The sequence below is a fragment of the Ictidomys tridecemlineatus genome, chromosome 15 (assembly GCF_052094955.1).
Source record: "Ictidomys tridecemlineatus isolate mIctTri1 chromosome 15, mIctTri1.hap1, whole genome shotgun sequence".
Lineage (NCBI taxonomy): Eukaryota > Metazoa > Chordata > Mammalia > Rodentia > Sciuridae > Ictidomys > Ictidomys tridecemlineatus.
In genome coordinates this window covers 2,886,612-2,901,574 of record NC_135491.1, presented here as the reverse complement: position 1 = coordinate 2,901,574, position 14,963 = coordinate 2,886,612, and the positions used below count along the sequence as shown (strand labels likewise).

Genomic DNA, 14,963 nt, shown 5'->3' with positions numbered 1-14,963 from the left:
TAATAAAGTTGTTCCAAGCGCTGCCGGAAAGTCGCGGGCGGTGGCCAATCAGAGCGCAGTTTTGTCGCAATTTAGGCGCAGGTTTGAGACGTCATCAGTGAGTGTCGACCGCTCTCGCAAAGCTGATATCCTAGGCGCCGTGGAGCGGAGTGAGGAGGTGAGTGTGATGGAGGCGAGTGGGGGGCGGGAGGCCGGGCGCCGGGGTCTGCGCGGGAAGTGTGTGAGGAGAAGGACAAGGACAGGCCTTCCTAGGCCGGTCGCTGAAAGGTCTGCTGTGCTTCTCCTGTGGCACGGCCCCGGGGGCGTGACCGGCGCCCTCTTTGATGCCCGGGAGGCGAACTTCATCGGGGATCGCTTAAGTAATCACGAGTGTGCCGAGCGCCTTAGGGCAACACGCAGGGCGTGTGGGGTGCATCACAAAGCTCCCTGGGCTGGAATGGGGAGCAGGGGTCGGACGGGGACAAGGAGCGCGCGGGGCCGAGGCGTTGGGCCGGGGAAGAGTGAGGCGAAGAGGACTGACTGCACGAGGCTCTGGAGGCGCGAGAAGAAGGTGGTAAGCCTTAGCAAGGTGGCGGTGAAAGGGGTGTGCTGTGGAGACGCCCCCAGGGAACAAAGGAAAGCGCTTGTCCTTGTGGAGTCTGCATACTAGAGCTGACAAGAAGGACCAGGGCCTGCCTTCTGGTAATAGGAGGGACTCAACTGGGATATGGTCTTGCTCCCCATAGGCTTTGGGATGTCTCTGGCAGATGAACTCTTGGCTGATCTTGAGGAGGCAGCAGAAGAGGAGGAAGGAGGAAGCTATGGAGAAGAAGAGGAGGAACCAGCCATCGAGGATGTACAGGAGGAGACACAGCTGGATCTTTCTGGGGACTCAGTCAAAAGTATTGCCAAGCTATGGGACAGCAAGATGGTGAGAGGATGAGGGTGTGGATGGCTATAAAGAGAAGCTCCCAGGAGCAGACGGTGGGGGCCACAACTCTTCTTTAACAGTCCTGGATTCTGACTCTCCTCTCCTTTCCTGACAGTTTGCTGAGATCATGATGAAGATTGAGGAATATATCAGCAAGCAGGCCAGAGCTTCAGAAGGTACTTCCTCCCCTTTGTCCCTTGTCCTGCTGGGCCTTCTTGCTCTTTTGCTCTGTGTTGCTTTGAAAATTGAGTGTAGTTCCCTCTCATCCTTTTCCAGAGCCATTTTCTTTTCTTTTCTTTTTTATTCCATTCCAATTCATTTATCCCCTGAAAATACATTGCATTATAAAGCTGACACTTAAGTGGTTACTCTGAGCACTTACTAATTGTGATAGTACTTATTTCAAGGTTCCCCAAACTTTAGTGATTGACATGACCAGTTGGAGAGTTTTTGCTATTGTGTAAACCATATGTCCTATTATTAACATTTACTTCAAATTAATGAATGTTTCTGCTAAAGTTTAAAAACTAAGGGAATTACTATTACAAATGGAACACTGGGAGTCATTTTTTTTTTTTAATTTTTTAATATTTATATTTTAGTTTTCTGCAGACACAACATCTTTGTTTGTATGTGGTGCTGAGGATCGAACCCGGGCCGCACGCATGCCAGGCGAGCGCGCTACGGCTTGAGCCACATCCCCATCCCACTGGGAGTCATTTGATAAATAAAAGTAACCATAAAAATAAATACAGTTGTTAGGGTATCACCTAAATTCTTTTCACACTTCTAACTTTGGGGAACACTGGGTCATCTCTTAAGCACTCAGATCACATCTTAAGAGTGCAGTTTGGTTTCCATTCCTCCTCTTCTCTGCAGGATGGGCTCTCAAGTGAAATTCCCTAGCAGTGGAATTTCTGGGAAGCTGCTGGGCATAGGAATGATGTAGTCATAGTAGAGCTTCAGGGAGATTCACTTCTTCCATTATTTAACACTTTCCTGAGCACTCTCAGTTGAATCAGCCCAGGTCTCTGCTTTCAAAATGCTGAGGGTCTAGTGGAGGAGTTAGGCCAGGCTCCAGGCAGTTATTGGTGGGTGGTGACAGGCTCAGTACACTTCAGAGCCACAGGGTGGGTTGGCTGAACCTGTCTTAGGGGTCAAGGAAGAAGTGATACCTAAATTAGAGTTTGGAGCATGAGTACATATACCAAGCAAAGAAAGGGAGGAAGGGGTCCCAGAGCAAGAGAACAGCATGCCCAGAGCTCCAGGCATAACTAGGAAGATGCCAGCTCCTACAGGTTCTAGGTGCTAGTCTGAGGAACTTCTTGACCCAGAGAGCCATGCATGGGCAGTTCTGAAATGGACAACTTCCTGTTGTCAGGCCAGGCTCAGGGACTGAGTCAGAGTTGCTTGGATTTGGTATCTGGTGGGGAAGGTGGACACAAAACAACTCAAACCAGGTGGTGATCCTTGTCTAGCAGAGGTAGTGCGTGTTATGGAGTGCAGAGGAGACATCTGGTTCCCTTGGGTCACCATCTGAGTCTTAAGGGCTTCAAGAGGCATTTGGGCATTCGGGTTAAAGACATTACGACTCTGACTCTGAAGCCACCCTGCCTGCAGTCAGGTCTCAGCTCTGCCATCTACTGACTCCAACATCAGACAGCGCCCTCCATTTCCTTCTTGGCAATTCTGATGTAATGTCCACCTCCCTGGGTGGTTGTGGATGAAGTAAATTAGCACGTATGACACTTAGAACAATGCCTGACACATCCCTGCTAAGTCCTGACCGTGACAGCTGCTGTGGCTACTGCTCGTGGTGATAGGGTCAGTGTCAATCCCATGGCTGTTAGTACTAACACAGAACGAGGAGCTTCTAGAAACAGACTGAGGAAGGGAGGTTTGAGGGAGAGGGAACAGCACATGTGAAAGCCAGAGGAGTGAAACTGAAGTCTGGCCTTTGCGGCTGGGGTGTGAGGAAATGGAGGTGTGCTGAGAGGATGGGCTATGAGACTGAGCCAGGCTGCAGAGTGGTGAGTCCTCAAGTGCCAGCTGAGTGGCTCCAGGGTCTAAGCACCAAAGGTGCCTCCTCGTACTGGTCCTTACCAGGTTTCTAGGCATATGAGGCCTTGAATATCAGTCTGGGGAGCTTAGTTGTGAGCCTTGGGGTTTTAGTTCTGGGGCACAATGGAGTCAAGTCTAGACTGGCTGACAGGGCAGACCAGAGGGAGAGATTGGAGGCAGGCCGTGAGTTCCGGGGTATTTGCAAACATAGATCCATCAGCTAGTGGACGTTCAGCCTTCCTGCTTCCCTCCAGCTTCATACCCCTAGCTTGACCTAGGAGGTGTGGAGTTTAATCACACACCCATCTAGGCTGCTTCTCATCTCCACAGTGATGGGACCAGTAGAGGCAGCCCCTGAGTACCGTGTCATCGTGGATGCCAACAACCTGACTGTGGAGATCGAGAATGAGCTGAGTGAGTGCCGAGAAGGGCGGTGAAGACAGCTGGTCTCCCCTCACTCCCTGCCCCTCCCCACAGGAGGGACAAGCAGGAACCTGGACCAATTCCTTCACTGGCCATTCCCAGGGGGCTTCCCCTGAGCCCTGGTGTTAGCTCGAATCCAGGTTCAGCTGCTGTAACAGTGGCTTTCATGTGATACGTGAGTCAGAGTCAGCAGACCAGGCCTGGTGTCACCGTTGAGTCTCTGCAGGACCCAGGCTCTTTCTGTCTTGTTGCTCTGTCACCTATTTCATGCTACAGGGTGATGCCCTGCTTCCATCCCTTACCTCCACACCCCCACCAGTAGGTGGGAGGGAAGAGAAGGTCCTGGTTCTTTTTTTCTTAAGGGCATGACCTGGATATTGCACAGGTCACTTTGGTTTACACTTTGTGGGCCAGAACTAACTCATGTGGGCACACCTACCATTAAAAGCAGCCAGGAAATGTAGCCTTTATACTGGATGTCCGTGTGCCAAGCTGTGATTCAGGGGTGTGGTTTCTAAAGGAAGAGGGGGCAGTGGACATTAGGAACAACCAGTAGAGCCTGCCAACTCCTCACTGGACATCTGCTCTTCTGTTCACCTTAGACATCATCCATAAGTTCATCCGTGATAAGTACTCAAAGAGATTCCCTGAACTGGAGTCCTTGGTCCCCAACGCATTGGACTACATCCGCACAGTCAAGGTGAGTGGAGAGAAGCTGGACCCTGGAAGAACTGAGGCCATTAGAGTGCAAAAGGGGGCAAGGCCCACTCAGGCCCTTGGTCCAGAAACCTCAAGGTCTGGACATGACGGGAGAGGTGACTGGAAGCTATGGTGTTCTCATCTGCTCAGCAGGGAGGGATGGAACCAGGAGGGATGTTCTTGTGCCACTCCCTGTGCCCCCACCCTTGCTGCTGTCTTCCCTTCATCTCCCAATGGGATCCCCACTGGCCTGACTATCATTGCCCCAGCTGTGGCCAGAGCGGGTGACATTTGAGTTGAGGTCTGAGGGCTGACCCAGCAGCCATGTAAAGATACACAGGACACTGTTGCATAAGTGCAAAAACCCTGACTGGCAGGAGGCAAGAGGAAAGGAGGAGGGGCAGGGAGCGAGGCTAGAAAGGGAGACCACGTCAGACCTATAAGGTTCTGAGTCTCATAGGAGGGCCGAGGGAATTTGAGAAAAGAGCAGCAGGAGGAGAAGAACATGCCCCCCCAACCCCGTGTCCCTGAAAAGACCAGGATGGTGGCAAAGGAAGTCCTTTTCACTACATCTGTGCCCATAGTTGAATGGACCAGTGGGCTTATTCAGGGCACTTCCCCTGGGTGACGACTCTGCTCAGGCCCATTTCTGGATCAGCCAAGCAGGCAGACAAAGCTAATACTCTGAGCGAAACTCTGGGAACTGGTAAGAGGAAGGAGAAGCTCCACATGTGTAGACTACAACTTCCCAGTGTCCCCAAGAAGAGACCCAGACTGGGTGCTGAGCAAGAGCCAACTCCATCCTGAGTTCAAGGACCCTGCTCCCTCCCCTCCCTACCTCAGGAGCTGGGCAACAGCCTGGACAAGTGCAAGAACAACGAGAACCTGCAGCAGATCCTGACCAACGCCACCATCATGGTCGTCAGTGTCACCGCCTCCACCACCCAGGGGTACGTATGCCAGGGGATGCTGTGCTGCACATCTCCCCAGGCCTGGTTCACAACAGAGGCCAGAAAGGGCAGGACAAGGGCCCAGGCTGGCCAGGGTGGTGCTAGCTGAGAACTGTGATTCCCTTGTGCCTCGGCTTCTGGGATGATAGGACTTGACTGCCCTGAATCTACGCACAGGTGTGCCCACACACAGCAGGGGGGCCTGGGCTGATACCAGGCAGCTGGGGTACTTAGCAGGGCTGGGGCCATCTGCCTTGCAGGCAGCAGCTGTCGGAGGAGGAGCTGGAGCGGCTGGAGGAGGCCTGCGACATGGCGCTGGAGCTGAATGCCTCCAAGCACCGCATCTATGAGTATGTGGAGTCCCGGATGTCCTTTATTGCACCCAACCTGTCCATCATCATCGGAGCATCCACAGCTGCCAAGATCATGGGTAAGGCCCTAGGCCATGTCCCACAGACAGGTTAGCCAATGTATTGTATAACTCTGGGAGTTCTAGTCCCTCAGAATGTGACTACATTTGGACATAAGGTCTTGTTTTAAGGATTCATTCTTTTGATGAGGTAGTTTGCGTGATCCTTAAAAACACCCTGTGGGGGCTGGGTCTGGGTCTTATCCATAGCGCACTTGCCTGGCACGTGTGAGGCACTGGGTTTGACTCTTTAGCACCACATACAAATAAATAAAGACCCATCAACAACTAAAAGAAAACACCCTGTGGCTGGTGCAGTGGCGCACACCTAAAATCCCAGCAACCAGGGAGCCAGAGACAGAAGGACTGAAAGCTCAAGATCTGCGACAGCAACTCAGCAAGGTCCTATCCAACTAGCAAGATATTGTCTCAAAATAAAATAGAAAGGGCTGGGGTGTGGCTCGGTGGCAAGGCCCTTGCCTAGCATGTGCGAGGCCCGAGTGGATACCCAGTGCTGCAGAGCCGCACAACACCACTGTGGAGCCTCGTGTACAGCCCCCGTCCCCTTCCCCTGGAAACCAGGATGACTAGGCCCACGCATGGTCGTCAGAGGAGCCCTGGCTTGAAGAAAACTGTTCCAAAGCAGTCAGTATCCTCAGAGTGGAGTAGTGTAGCTTAGCATGCACTTTGGGGTCACTTCTGTTGGGTTTCCTCTGAACCTCCTCTGCATCTCTCTCCAGTGAAATGAGACTCAGTCCTTCCTGGCAGGGCCTCTGTGGGGATCCAAGCAGATCCTCATGTAAAGGCATGGAGCACACAGTGAGTCTCCAGGCGCATGCCCCATGTTTCCTCTGACCTCTCCTCTCCTGCTGCAGGCGTGGCTGGTGGCCTGACCAACCTCTCCAAGATGCCTGCCTGCAACATCATGCTGCTCGGGGCCCAGCGCAAGACGCTCTCTGGCTTCTCATCTACCTCGGTGTTGCCCCATACTGGCTACATCTACCATAGTGACATCGTGCAGTCCCTGCCCCCGGTGAGCCCTCCCTGTTGTCACTCCTCAGCCCCAGCTCTTGCATAGCTGTCAGTAACCGTTAGGAGCCTGGAGAACAGGGTAGTGCAGGCACAGGAATGAGGACATGGGTTCTGAAGCACCGCAGAGCAATTTGGGTGAGCTCAGCGAGGGCTGCTCACCATGCTTTGGGCTTTCCCTCTGTAAAGTGGGGAGATGGTGTCTGCTTCATGTGGCTGCTGTGAGGACCCATTATGTTCAGAACACCTACAGAGCAGGACTGACGAGCAGCCTGAGGTTAGCTTGTGAGTGAGGGGCCCAAGACCCCTCAGGTTTGGTGATTCCCTAGAAGGATTTGCGGGGCTGCCTGAGAGATGCTGGTATGGCTTATTACAGGGGCAGATTCACATCAGCCAACAAGAGGTCTAGGGCTTGGATCCAGGAGAGAGAAGCACCTCAGGACTCAGTTCTTGTCCTTTGGAGTCAGGACACTGTTGCTTCCTTGCATCAGCACATGATAGGCACAAAGTATCACCAACAGGAAGCTCTTGTAGGCCTCAGTGTTAGGCTCTTGGGGCTCAGCTGCATGGACATGATCAAGTTGCCCTTATGACTGATCTCAGTCTGCAAACAAGAGCCCCCAGCCTAAGTCACATGGCTGGTCTTCCCTGAGGGACCAGCTGTATAGGTACACTGGACCACCTCATAACCAGCCAGCCAGCCCAAGGGCTGCAGGCTAGCAAAGGTCACCTCCCACGAGCCCAGTGCAAAGTTAAATTCTTTAATACACATCGTTGCCTCTGGCTTTGTTGTTTTAATGTTATCTATCAAGTCTGTGACCATGGGCTTTCTGCACAGTTTTCACGTTTCTTAGAACAGTAGCCACCTCCCTTTAGAAGCACAGAAGCGTGAATCTCAGGGACACGCGGATGAGTCTCTTTATTTTAGTCACCACGTACTTTGCTTCTGTTACTTAGTAACCTCCCGTTTGTGATACCATTAAGTTCCCTTCTTAAACAGGTTTGTGCTGTGTGAGAGTAGGTTAAGAAAAAGGGTTGATGGCCGTGTGACAGTGTAGGGACAGCGATGGCTGGAATGGTGATGGTGGCGGTTGAGACCATGGTGGCTGGAGTTTTAGAAACACTCAGGGATTTCCCTGAATCCTCACCACACTGTGAAGATGGCACTTCACTCTGCTCCAGTGTTGCCAGCTGCTCTTGGTGCCCATTTTACAGAGGAAGAAACCGAGGTGCTGAGTGTTGGTGGCTTCTCCAAGAGCATGTGGGTAGTGCAGTCATCTGGATCCAGGCCATAGGCCCAGAGCTGGGGTCCACCTCTGCTGCTTGGCCCAGGCGCGGCCTCACACTCCCTCTTGTGTGGGAGCCACGGCTCTGGGACAGGCAGGTCTGGGTCCAGCCCTGGTCTGTTGGCTATGGTACTGCGCCCTGGCCAGCTTCCCTTCTGTCTGTGGGATTGGGGAACAGTGTTGGTGGCCAGTGCTGAAGGGGCATCTGCATGTGGGTTTTCTCCTTTGGTCCTCATGGTGACCTTCCAGGTCAGGTACCGCTACTAGAACACCTGGGGAGCCAGCAGCGTGCCCTGAGTTACATACTCACAGGGGAGGGTGAAGGTGTTGGAGCCCAGTACTCGTGGCCAGGGTCCTCTAGCACTTCCTGTCTTACTCCAAAGCATGAGAGTTAATCCAACCCAGGCCATGTCACCAAGGGCCCCTCCTTTCCTTTGTTCCAGGATCTCCGGCGGAAAGCAGCCCGGCTGGTGGCTGCCAAGTGCACGCTGGCAGCCCGTGTGGACAGCTTCCATGAGAGCACCGAGGGGAAGGTGAGGGCGGCTGGCATCTGGGTCTGTCCAGGGGGCGCCATCCCCAGAGGCCCACAGCATATGTCAGGACCGCCCAGGTGGTGTGTCTGTCTGTGATCCCCCGGAGGCCGGATCTCCCCCACCTGCCCTGTGCTCCTCTCCTGGGACTGTTGTAGCAAGTCAGCACAAACTTGGGGCTTAAAACACAGGTTTATTATCTCACAGTCCTGGAGGTCAGAAGTCCAGAATGCAAAATGGGTCTCACAAAGCTGATGTCCAGGTGCCAGTAGGGCTGTTCCCTTCTGGGAGCCCTGTTCCTATGCCTTTTGCAGCTTCCAGAGGTGGCCTCCTTCCTGGGCCAGCCACCCCCCACCATTTCCAAAGCCAGCCATGCAGCGTCTTGGCCTCTCCAGCTCTGCTTCCATCTTCCCGTCTCCTCTGTTTTAAGACCCCTGTAACCACATTGAGCCCACACTGATAATGGGAGCATGTCTCCACCTCACAGTCATTACCTCAGTCACATCCTCAAAGACTCTTTGCTGCGCATGGTGACAGTCGTGGGTTCTGGTGGTTGGAACGTGGACATCCTCGGGGGGGGTATTGAGGGGACATTATTTTGCAGTATTCTCTCTACAAGCAGGGGCTCCTGGACCTCATTCAAGCAGTTATTCAGCAACTTCTGTTTTCCTTCCTGGATTTGTTCAGGAAAGTAGGTCTGTCTCCATCTGGCGCACCTTTGTTTTCCAGGCAGCTGCCTGGTGGTGTCAGGTGCTCAGCCTCTGTGTCTCCTGTCTCAGCTGGGGACACAGCAGGGGCGGCACAGACACGGGCAGGCGTGACCGATGGTAAACCGTGTGTGTAGTTGTCCCTCAGGGCTAAGTGAATAAATAAATGCCAGGCGTAGTTCAGGGCCCGGGTAGGAGGGAAGTGAGATGCCCACGTAGCTGGGATGCCAGGGAGGGTGTCTCTGAAGGGGAGAGGACTTAGGGGTGACTTGCATGGATGCGTGGGGGAAGAACGTTCCAGGCAGAGGAAGTGATCAGGGTAGGGGCCCTGAGGCTGGAGCACTGTGAGCCCCAGGAGAGGGGGCCTGGGGGCACAAGTAGTTCACAGGCCTACACACTGGCTGTGATAGAGGCGCCCAAAAGGGGCCAGCTGGAGTCACTCTGAAGGAAGAGCCTCGAGTGATCCGCGGTGTGGGGGAGAGGCTGTGGAGGTGACCTGCCATCTACTGGTCTGGGAACGAGGGGGCAGAAGACTGGAGAGGGGAGGAGGCAGGGATTCTGCCTGGCTGTGTTACCGTTGAAGTGTTCCTGTAGAGGTGGTTGTCCACGGGGTGCTGAACTCAGAGGTGCGGGCTAAGCCCCAGGTAAAGGTTCAAGGGTCATGAAGTCCTAGATGGGATTTGAAGCCCTGAGAGACCATGGGATCCTGTAGGACCCCAGGAGGAAGACTCCTGAGGAGACAGCTCTGGTGGACAAGGATGGTGGATGGATGGGCAAGGCCTGGTGGGCAGCCACCGCCTCTCCTCACCCCTCTCCAGGTGGGCTATGAACTGAAGGACGAGATTGAGCGCAAGTTTGACAAGTGGCAGGAGCCGCCACCTGTAAAGCAAGTGAAGCCGCTGCCTGCACCCCTGGATGGACAGCGGAAGAAGCGAGGTGGCCGCAGGTGAGCAGCCCTGGGTGCAGGGCTGGTGGAAAAGGAAGAGGCTGCCATGCTCTCAGCTGACTCCTGGGCCTCTGCTCCCCGCACCTGTTGCAGGTACCGCAAGATGAAGGAGCGGCTGGGGCTGACAGAGATCCGGAAGCAGGCCAACCGCATGAGCTTTGGAGAGGTCAGATCCCTGCCTGGCAGCCAAGGAACCTTGGTGTCCTCCCACTCTCTGGACCCACTCTCCTATCCCAGCCTGTCCCCTTGCCCAGCTCCCCACAAGTCTCCTCTGCACCCAGGCTCCTGAGCTGAGCCCTACGGGCCTCTCCAGTTCCTCCCTCCTACCTTGAGGCTGCTTCAGGGCTCAGCTGACTTTGTGAGGGGCCCAACTGCTCATGAGCCCCCTGGCCGCGCTCCGTCCTATATCTGAGCATTCTCCAGCGGGTCCCTCAAGAACGAGGTGCCATCTTGGCAGTGAACCCCACCCCACGTCTTGCCTCTAATATGCTTGTGATGGAGCACTGAGCTATCACTGCAGCTCAGGGAGTAGCACCAGGATCCTGTTTCTCAAGGGTCCCAGCATCACCTGAGCACTGTCAGGCAGGGGTCTTGAGGGGTCCCCTGTGTCACCTAAGTGCCCTTGGGCTGGGGCTTCACAAGGCACTCGGGCTGAATGGGTGTCTTTGAGGCCAGCACTCGAGACTGCTGGGTTTCAGCAAGTTGGAGGGTGCCAAGGGGCTGGCTGAGTGTAGTCCTTGTGTCTGAAAGATTCTCTCCCTCCCACCAGATCGAGGAGGATGCCTACCAGGAGGACCTAGGCTTTAGCCTGGGCCACCTGGGCAAATCAGGTAGTGGTCGTGTGCGGCAGACACAGGTGAATGAGGCCACCAAAGCCAGGATTTCTAAGACGCTACAGGTATGGGCCATCTGCATGGGGCCAGGGGGTAAAGGGGCCAGGGGCCAGGTGAGCCCAGATCACAGCCTCCCTTTCCCTCCTGCAGCGAACTCTGCAGAAGCAAAGTGTGGTGTATGGTGGGAAATCCACAATCCGAGACCGCTCCTCTGGGACTGCCTCCAGTGTGGCCTTCACCCCTCTCCAGGTACCCTCACTCTCACCAGAGTCAGGTGCTCCTGCCCTGGGTTAGCTTTGCTCCCTGGCCCTCTGAGTGATCCTGGTGAAGCTCCCTCCCCTCTGCCTCTAAAGAAGGCACATGATAGGGCTGTGGTGGAGTTTCATGTTGACAAGGTACATGAAGGGCGTAAGCAGCTCCTGGCATATAGTAAGTGTCAAAGATTAGCAGTGATGGGAGGCGACCCATTGCTGTGGTCAGCACAAACCAGCTTTAGAGTCAGGACTGGAACTGTGTCCAGCCATCCCTCTTACCCTCCATTTAGGTTACATCTGAGGCTCCAGGCCCTTGCCTTGGAAATGACTGGGGCATTGGGGTATCTCATGGCCTTGCTCAAGAAAGATGGCAGTCAGGTGGGCTTGGATGTCATGCCTGAGTTCAGGTCCTTGCCCAACAGTAACAGACAAGTGTGGAGCTGGGTATCTCTCTGCTTTAGCTTACTCACCACAAAGTAAGGTGAACCTGTCACGTAGTGTCAGGAGGAATTGATGAGTTCACTGACTCTCCAGCAAGTGTCTTGTTGAGTGGCCACAGTTTCCAGCACTGTTCTGGACTTCGGGATAATGAGAGAGACAAGTCTTCCCCTCGAGGTTATGGGGCAGCAGGGTAGTGGACTGATGAGCAAAGCACCCAGTGTGTGAGAGGATGGCAAGAGCCAGGAAGAGACAGGGCAGCAGAGGGGCTGGGAAGGGTAGGGGTAGGGCAGCCAGGGAAGCCTCAGCAGAAGACAACAGGTATGCATTGGGCTGGGCATGGTGGCGTACACTGGTAATCTCAGCAACTTGGAAAGCTAAGGCAGGAGGACTGCAAGTTCAAGGCCAGCCTCAGCAACTTAGTGGGGCCTTAAGCAACTTAGCAAGATCCTGTCTCAAAATAAAAAAGTTGGGATATGACTCAGTGGTTAAGCCCCTTAGGTTCAGTCTCCGGGACCAAAAAAAAGAATTACTGTGTTGGAAGAATTCAGAACGGTACTACCACTATCCTTGGCTGGTTTTGGTGGTGGTGTGGTAGGGTCTAGCCGCTTCCTCTGGGTCTGTTTCTTATCCAGAAACCAGGCAGGAATGGCTTTACTCAAACATTGGTGATCTTAACATCATCTTGGGAACTAGTTAAAAAGCCTGATACCTAGGCCCCTCTCCTTAGCCCCAGGTCTGCTGATCAGAGTCTCCTGAGTTGAAGGAAACTCCAGGAACTGGTGAACCGTTTTCATGTCCACTGAAGCCTGAGGGCTTGGGAAGGATGGGGAGCTCTGACACGTGAAGAGGGCCATGGTGGAGGCGTGACCTTTTCCCCACTCCACTTCTCATCCCCTCTTACTCTTCTCATCCAGGGTCTAGAGATTGTGAACCCACAAGCAGCTGAGAAGAAGGTGGCTGAGGCCAACCAGAAGTATTTCTCTAGCATGGCTGAGTTCCTCAAGGTCAAAAGTGAGAAGAGTGGCATTATGTCCACCTGAGAGATGGATACGCCCAGGGTGGCCACCCACTGAAGAGAACTGGAAGCCCAGCCCTCTGAAGGGATCCAGCTCAGAGCCAGGAAGTTCTGGGGTGGAGAGCCTGCTCTGCCCTGCTGTTGGTTCAGGACCAGGACATCAATGGAGTCAGTGGAAGAGGCTCTGTCCGCCACCCCCAAGACTAATACCACCACCCCATTCAGGGACAGAACTGGTCTTCCTCATACTCATCTTTTTAACTGAGACAAGAGATCCTTTTTTAGGGAAGAGTGTAATTAAAAGCACAGTACAAAGATCTGTCTTTGGGGAGTGATCATTCATCCAACACCTAGAGGAGCCAGAGCCACTGGGTTTAGGGAAAGAGCTTGGGCTTCCAATCCAGGTGGTGTCTGGGCCACCCCCTCCCTTATCCTGGGCTCCTGGGTGAAGCCCTGGAGAACATCAGTCATCGTGATGCCCTGGCAGTATTGCCCTTAAAGGCTTCAGCATGCAACATGGGCAGACTGGATCATTCTGGTCCCTTGGGCCAGTGGCTTCACCTTCCCAGCATTCACGCCCTCCCCATGAGGTACCTGGGAGGACTGGGAAGAATGCACAGCCCATAGGAGGGGCCCAATAGTTGGATTCTGTTATTTTTTTAAAAATCATTTATTTTTTAGAAATTGTTGGACACAATACCTTTATTTTTATGTGGTGCTGAGGATCGAACCCAGGGCCTCATGCCTGCTAATCAAGTGCTCTACTGCTGAGCCACAATCCAGCCCTGGATTCTGTTACTTTTAACCCATGTTTTCTGGGGGTAGGGGATGCTGAGTTCTGACAGGGGTGAGGGAAGCTGACTTCCTGCACCTGTATGAACTACTGACTCTAAAAGTCCCTGCCAGGTGAGGAAAAGGAGCACACATACACTTCACTCACACTCACTGACCAGCCTGTCTGGGGAACTGGGGCTCAGTTGAAGTGCCTTCACTCACTCAAGCTGAGGGGAGAGGTGTCCTGGTGAGCAACAGTGTCACGGGAAAGGGTCCTTTGTCCACATCTCTCTTCAGAATCTCCTTTCCCTCCTTGACCTGAGTTTGTATCTGCCATTGGTGGGTGGGGTGGAGGCATAGAGGTGTGAATCTCAAAATTCTGTATGCTTCAGAGTTCCTGGAGGACTTGTTAACTGGGCCCAGAGTTTGGTTCAGTTTCACTAGGGTGGCGCTTAAAATGTGCATTTCAAACAAGTTCCCAGATGGTTGATATTTATGCTGCTGATTCCAAGGACCACATTTTGGGGAGTCAATGCTCTAGAAAAGTCTTCTGTGAGTGGCTCAGATTAGCAGCACACTGGATCATTTCAGGAAAAATTACTGTCTGGTTCCCACCCCCAGAGAGTAATTTGGTTGGTCTAGTGTGAGCCTGGGAATCTGGATTTTTTTAAATCTCCTCAAGTGATTCTATTGTGCAGCCAAGCCTGATCGTCATCTCTCTGCATTCTTGAGGTTCCAAGTGTGAAGTATGGACTAACAGCATGATCTATGAGCTTGTCAGGAAAGCAGAATCTGAGACCTCTTAACCCAAAATCTGTATTTTAAGAAATCCCTAGATGATTTGTGAGATGCCTACAAGACATCTTTGTACCCATGGGCCACACTTTGAAAGGAAAGCTCTAGATCAGTAGCTCTCAAACTTCCTGGGAAATATGTAAAAATGCAGATTCCCGGGTGCCACTCCCTTAGATCGGTATGGTTCTAGAAATACGAATTTTTACAAGCATTCCTTCCTCTCTTGCCTCATGCAATTCTGACAGAGGTGGTGCAGAATGTCTAACAGGCCATTACTTTTCACCACCTAGAGGAGTGTATTACTTCTGTTGTGTGACCCCAGGCAAAAACCTCCCAGTTCCCAGGAAGCTGAGGTACCCATTAAGTTTTCAATAAGTTATCACCTGCATTCATTTAGCAAAAGCTATGACTGCTTCCTGTGTCTTAAGTACCAGGGAGGCAAAATTCAAATGGGGAACACAAGTAAGTATGAAAATGACAGTCGTGCAAAAATAAATCCTCACCTGAGCATTCAGTATGGTCAATTAGACTTTTTCCCCCAAGAAAAAGACAACGGAGCTGGGACGTGTAACCAGCAGGTGTTACTGGAGACAACCGAGGGAAGGGAAGGGAAGGACAGCCTCATCTGTACCTTCTGCGGCATACTTACTGAAGAAAGGTGCAGAGGACAGTATTCCACTGTTCGCTCACCTAACCAGTCAAGGCAGGACAAAACCTACACTTCTCGCTCTTTCCAACCAATTCTGCTATATATGATACTAGTGACTTGGAGGCACTGTCTCAAGTTCCTTCCTTAATTCATTAAATACTGAGATTTAGAGATGTTCTAAACAGAAGCAGTTAGAGAAAGACCATAAAGCTTAGAATGCAAGAGATGCGGAAGGATGCTCCTGAGAGCCAC

The 14,963-nt window shown here is 52.9% G+C and overlaps 1 protein-coding gene across 1 annotated transcript; it reads left to right on the top strand.

Moving 5' to 3' along the window:
• The first annotated feature begins 8 nt into the window (after positions 1-8).
• Positions 9-12,808, top strand: Prpf31 (pre-mRNA processing factor 31). The gene is made up of 14 exons (XM_005342274.5): positions 9-157; positions 726-910; positions 1,026-1,086; positions 3,302-3,385; positions 3,997-4,094; positions 4,937-5,043; positions 5,304-5,473; positions 6,328-6,485; positions 8,211-8,300; positions 9,823-9,950; positions 10,044-10,116; positions 10,720-10,848; positions 10,934-11,032; positions 12,393-12,808. Exons 2-14 carry the CDS (start codon positions 734-736, stop codon positions 12,516-12,518), a joined length of 1,500 nt encoding a protein of 499 aa, XP_005342331.1. The 5' UTR covers positions 9-157; positions 726-733; the 3' UTR covers positions 12,519-12,808.
• Positions 12,809-14,963: the final 2,155 nt, after the last annotated feature.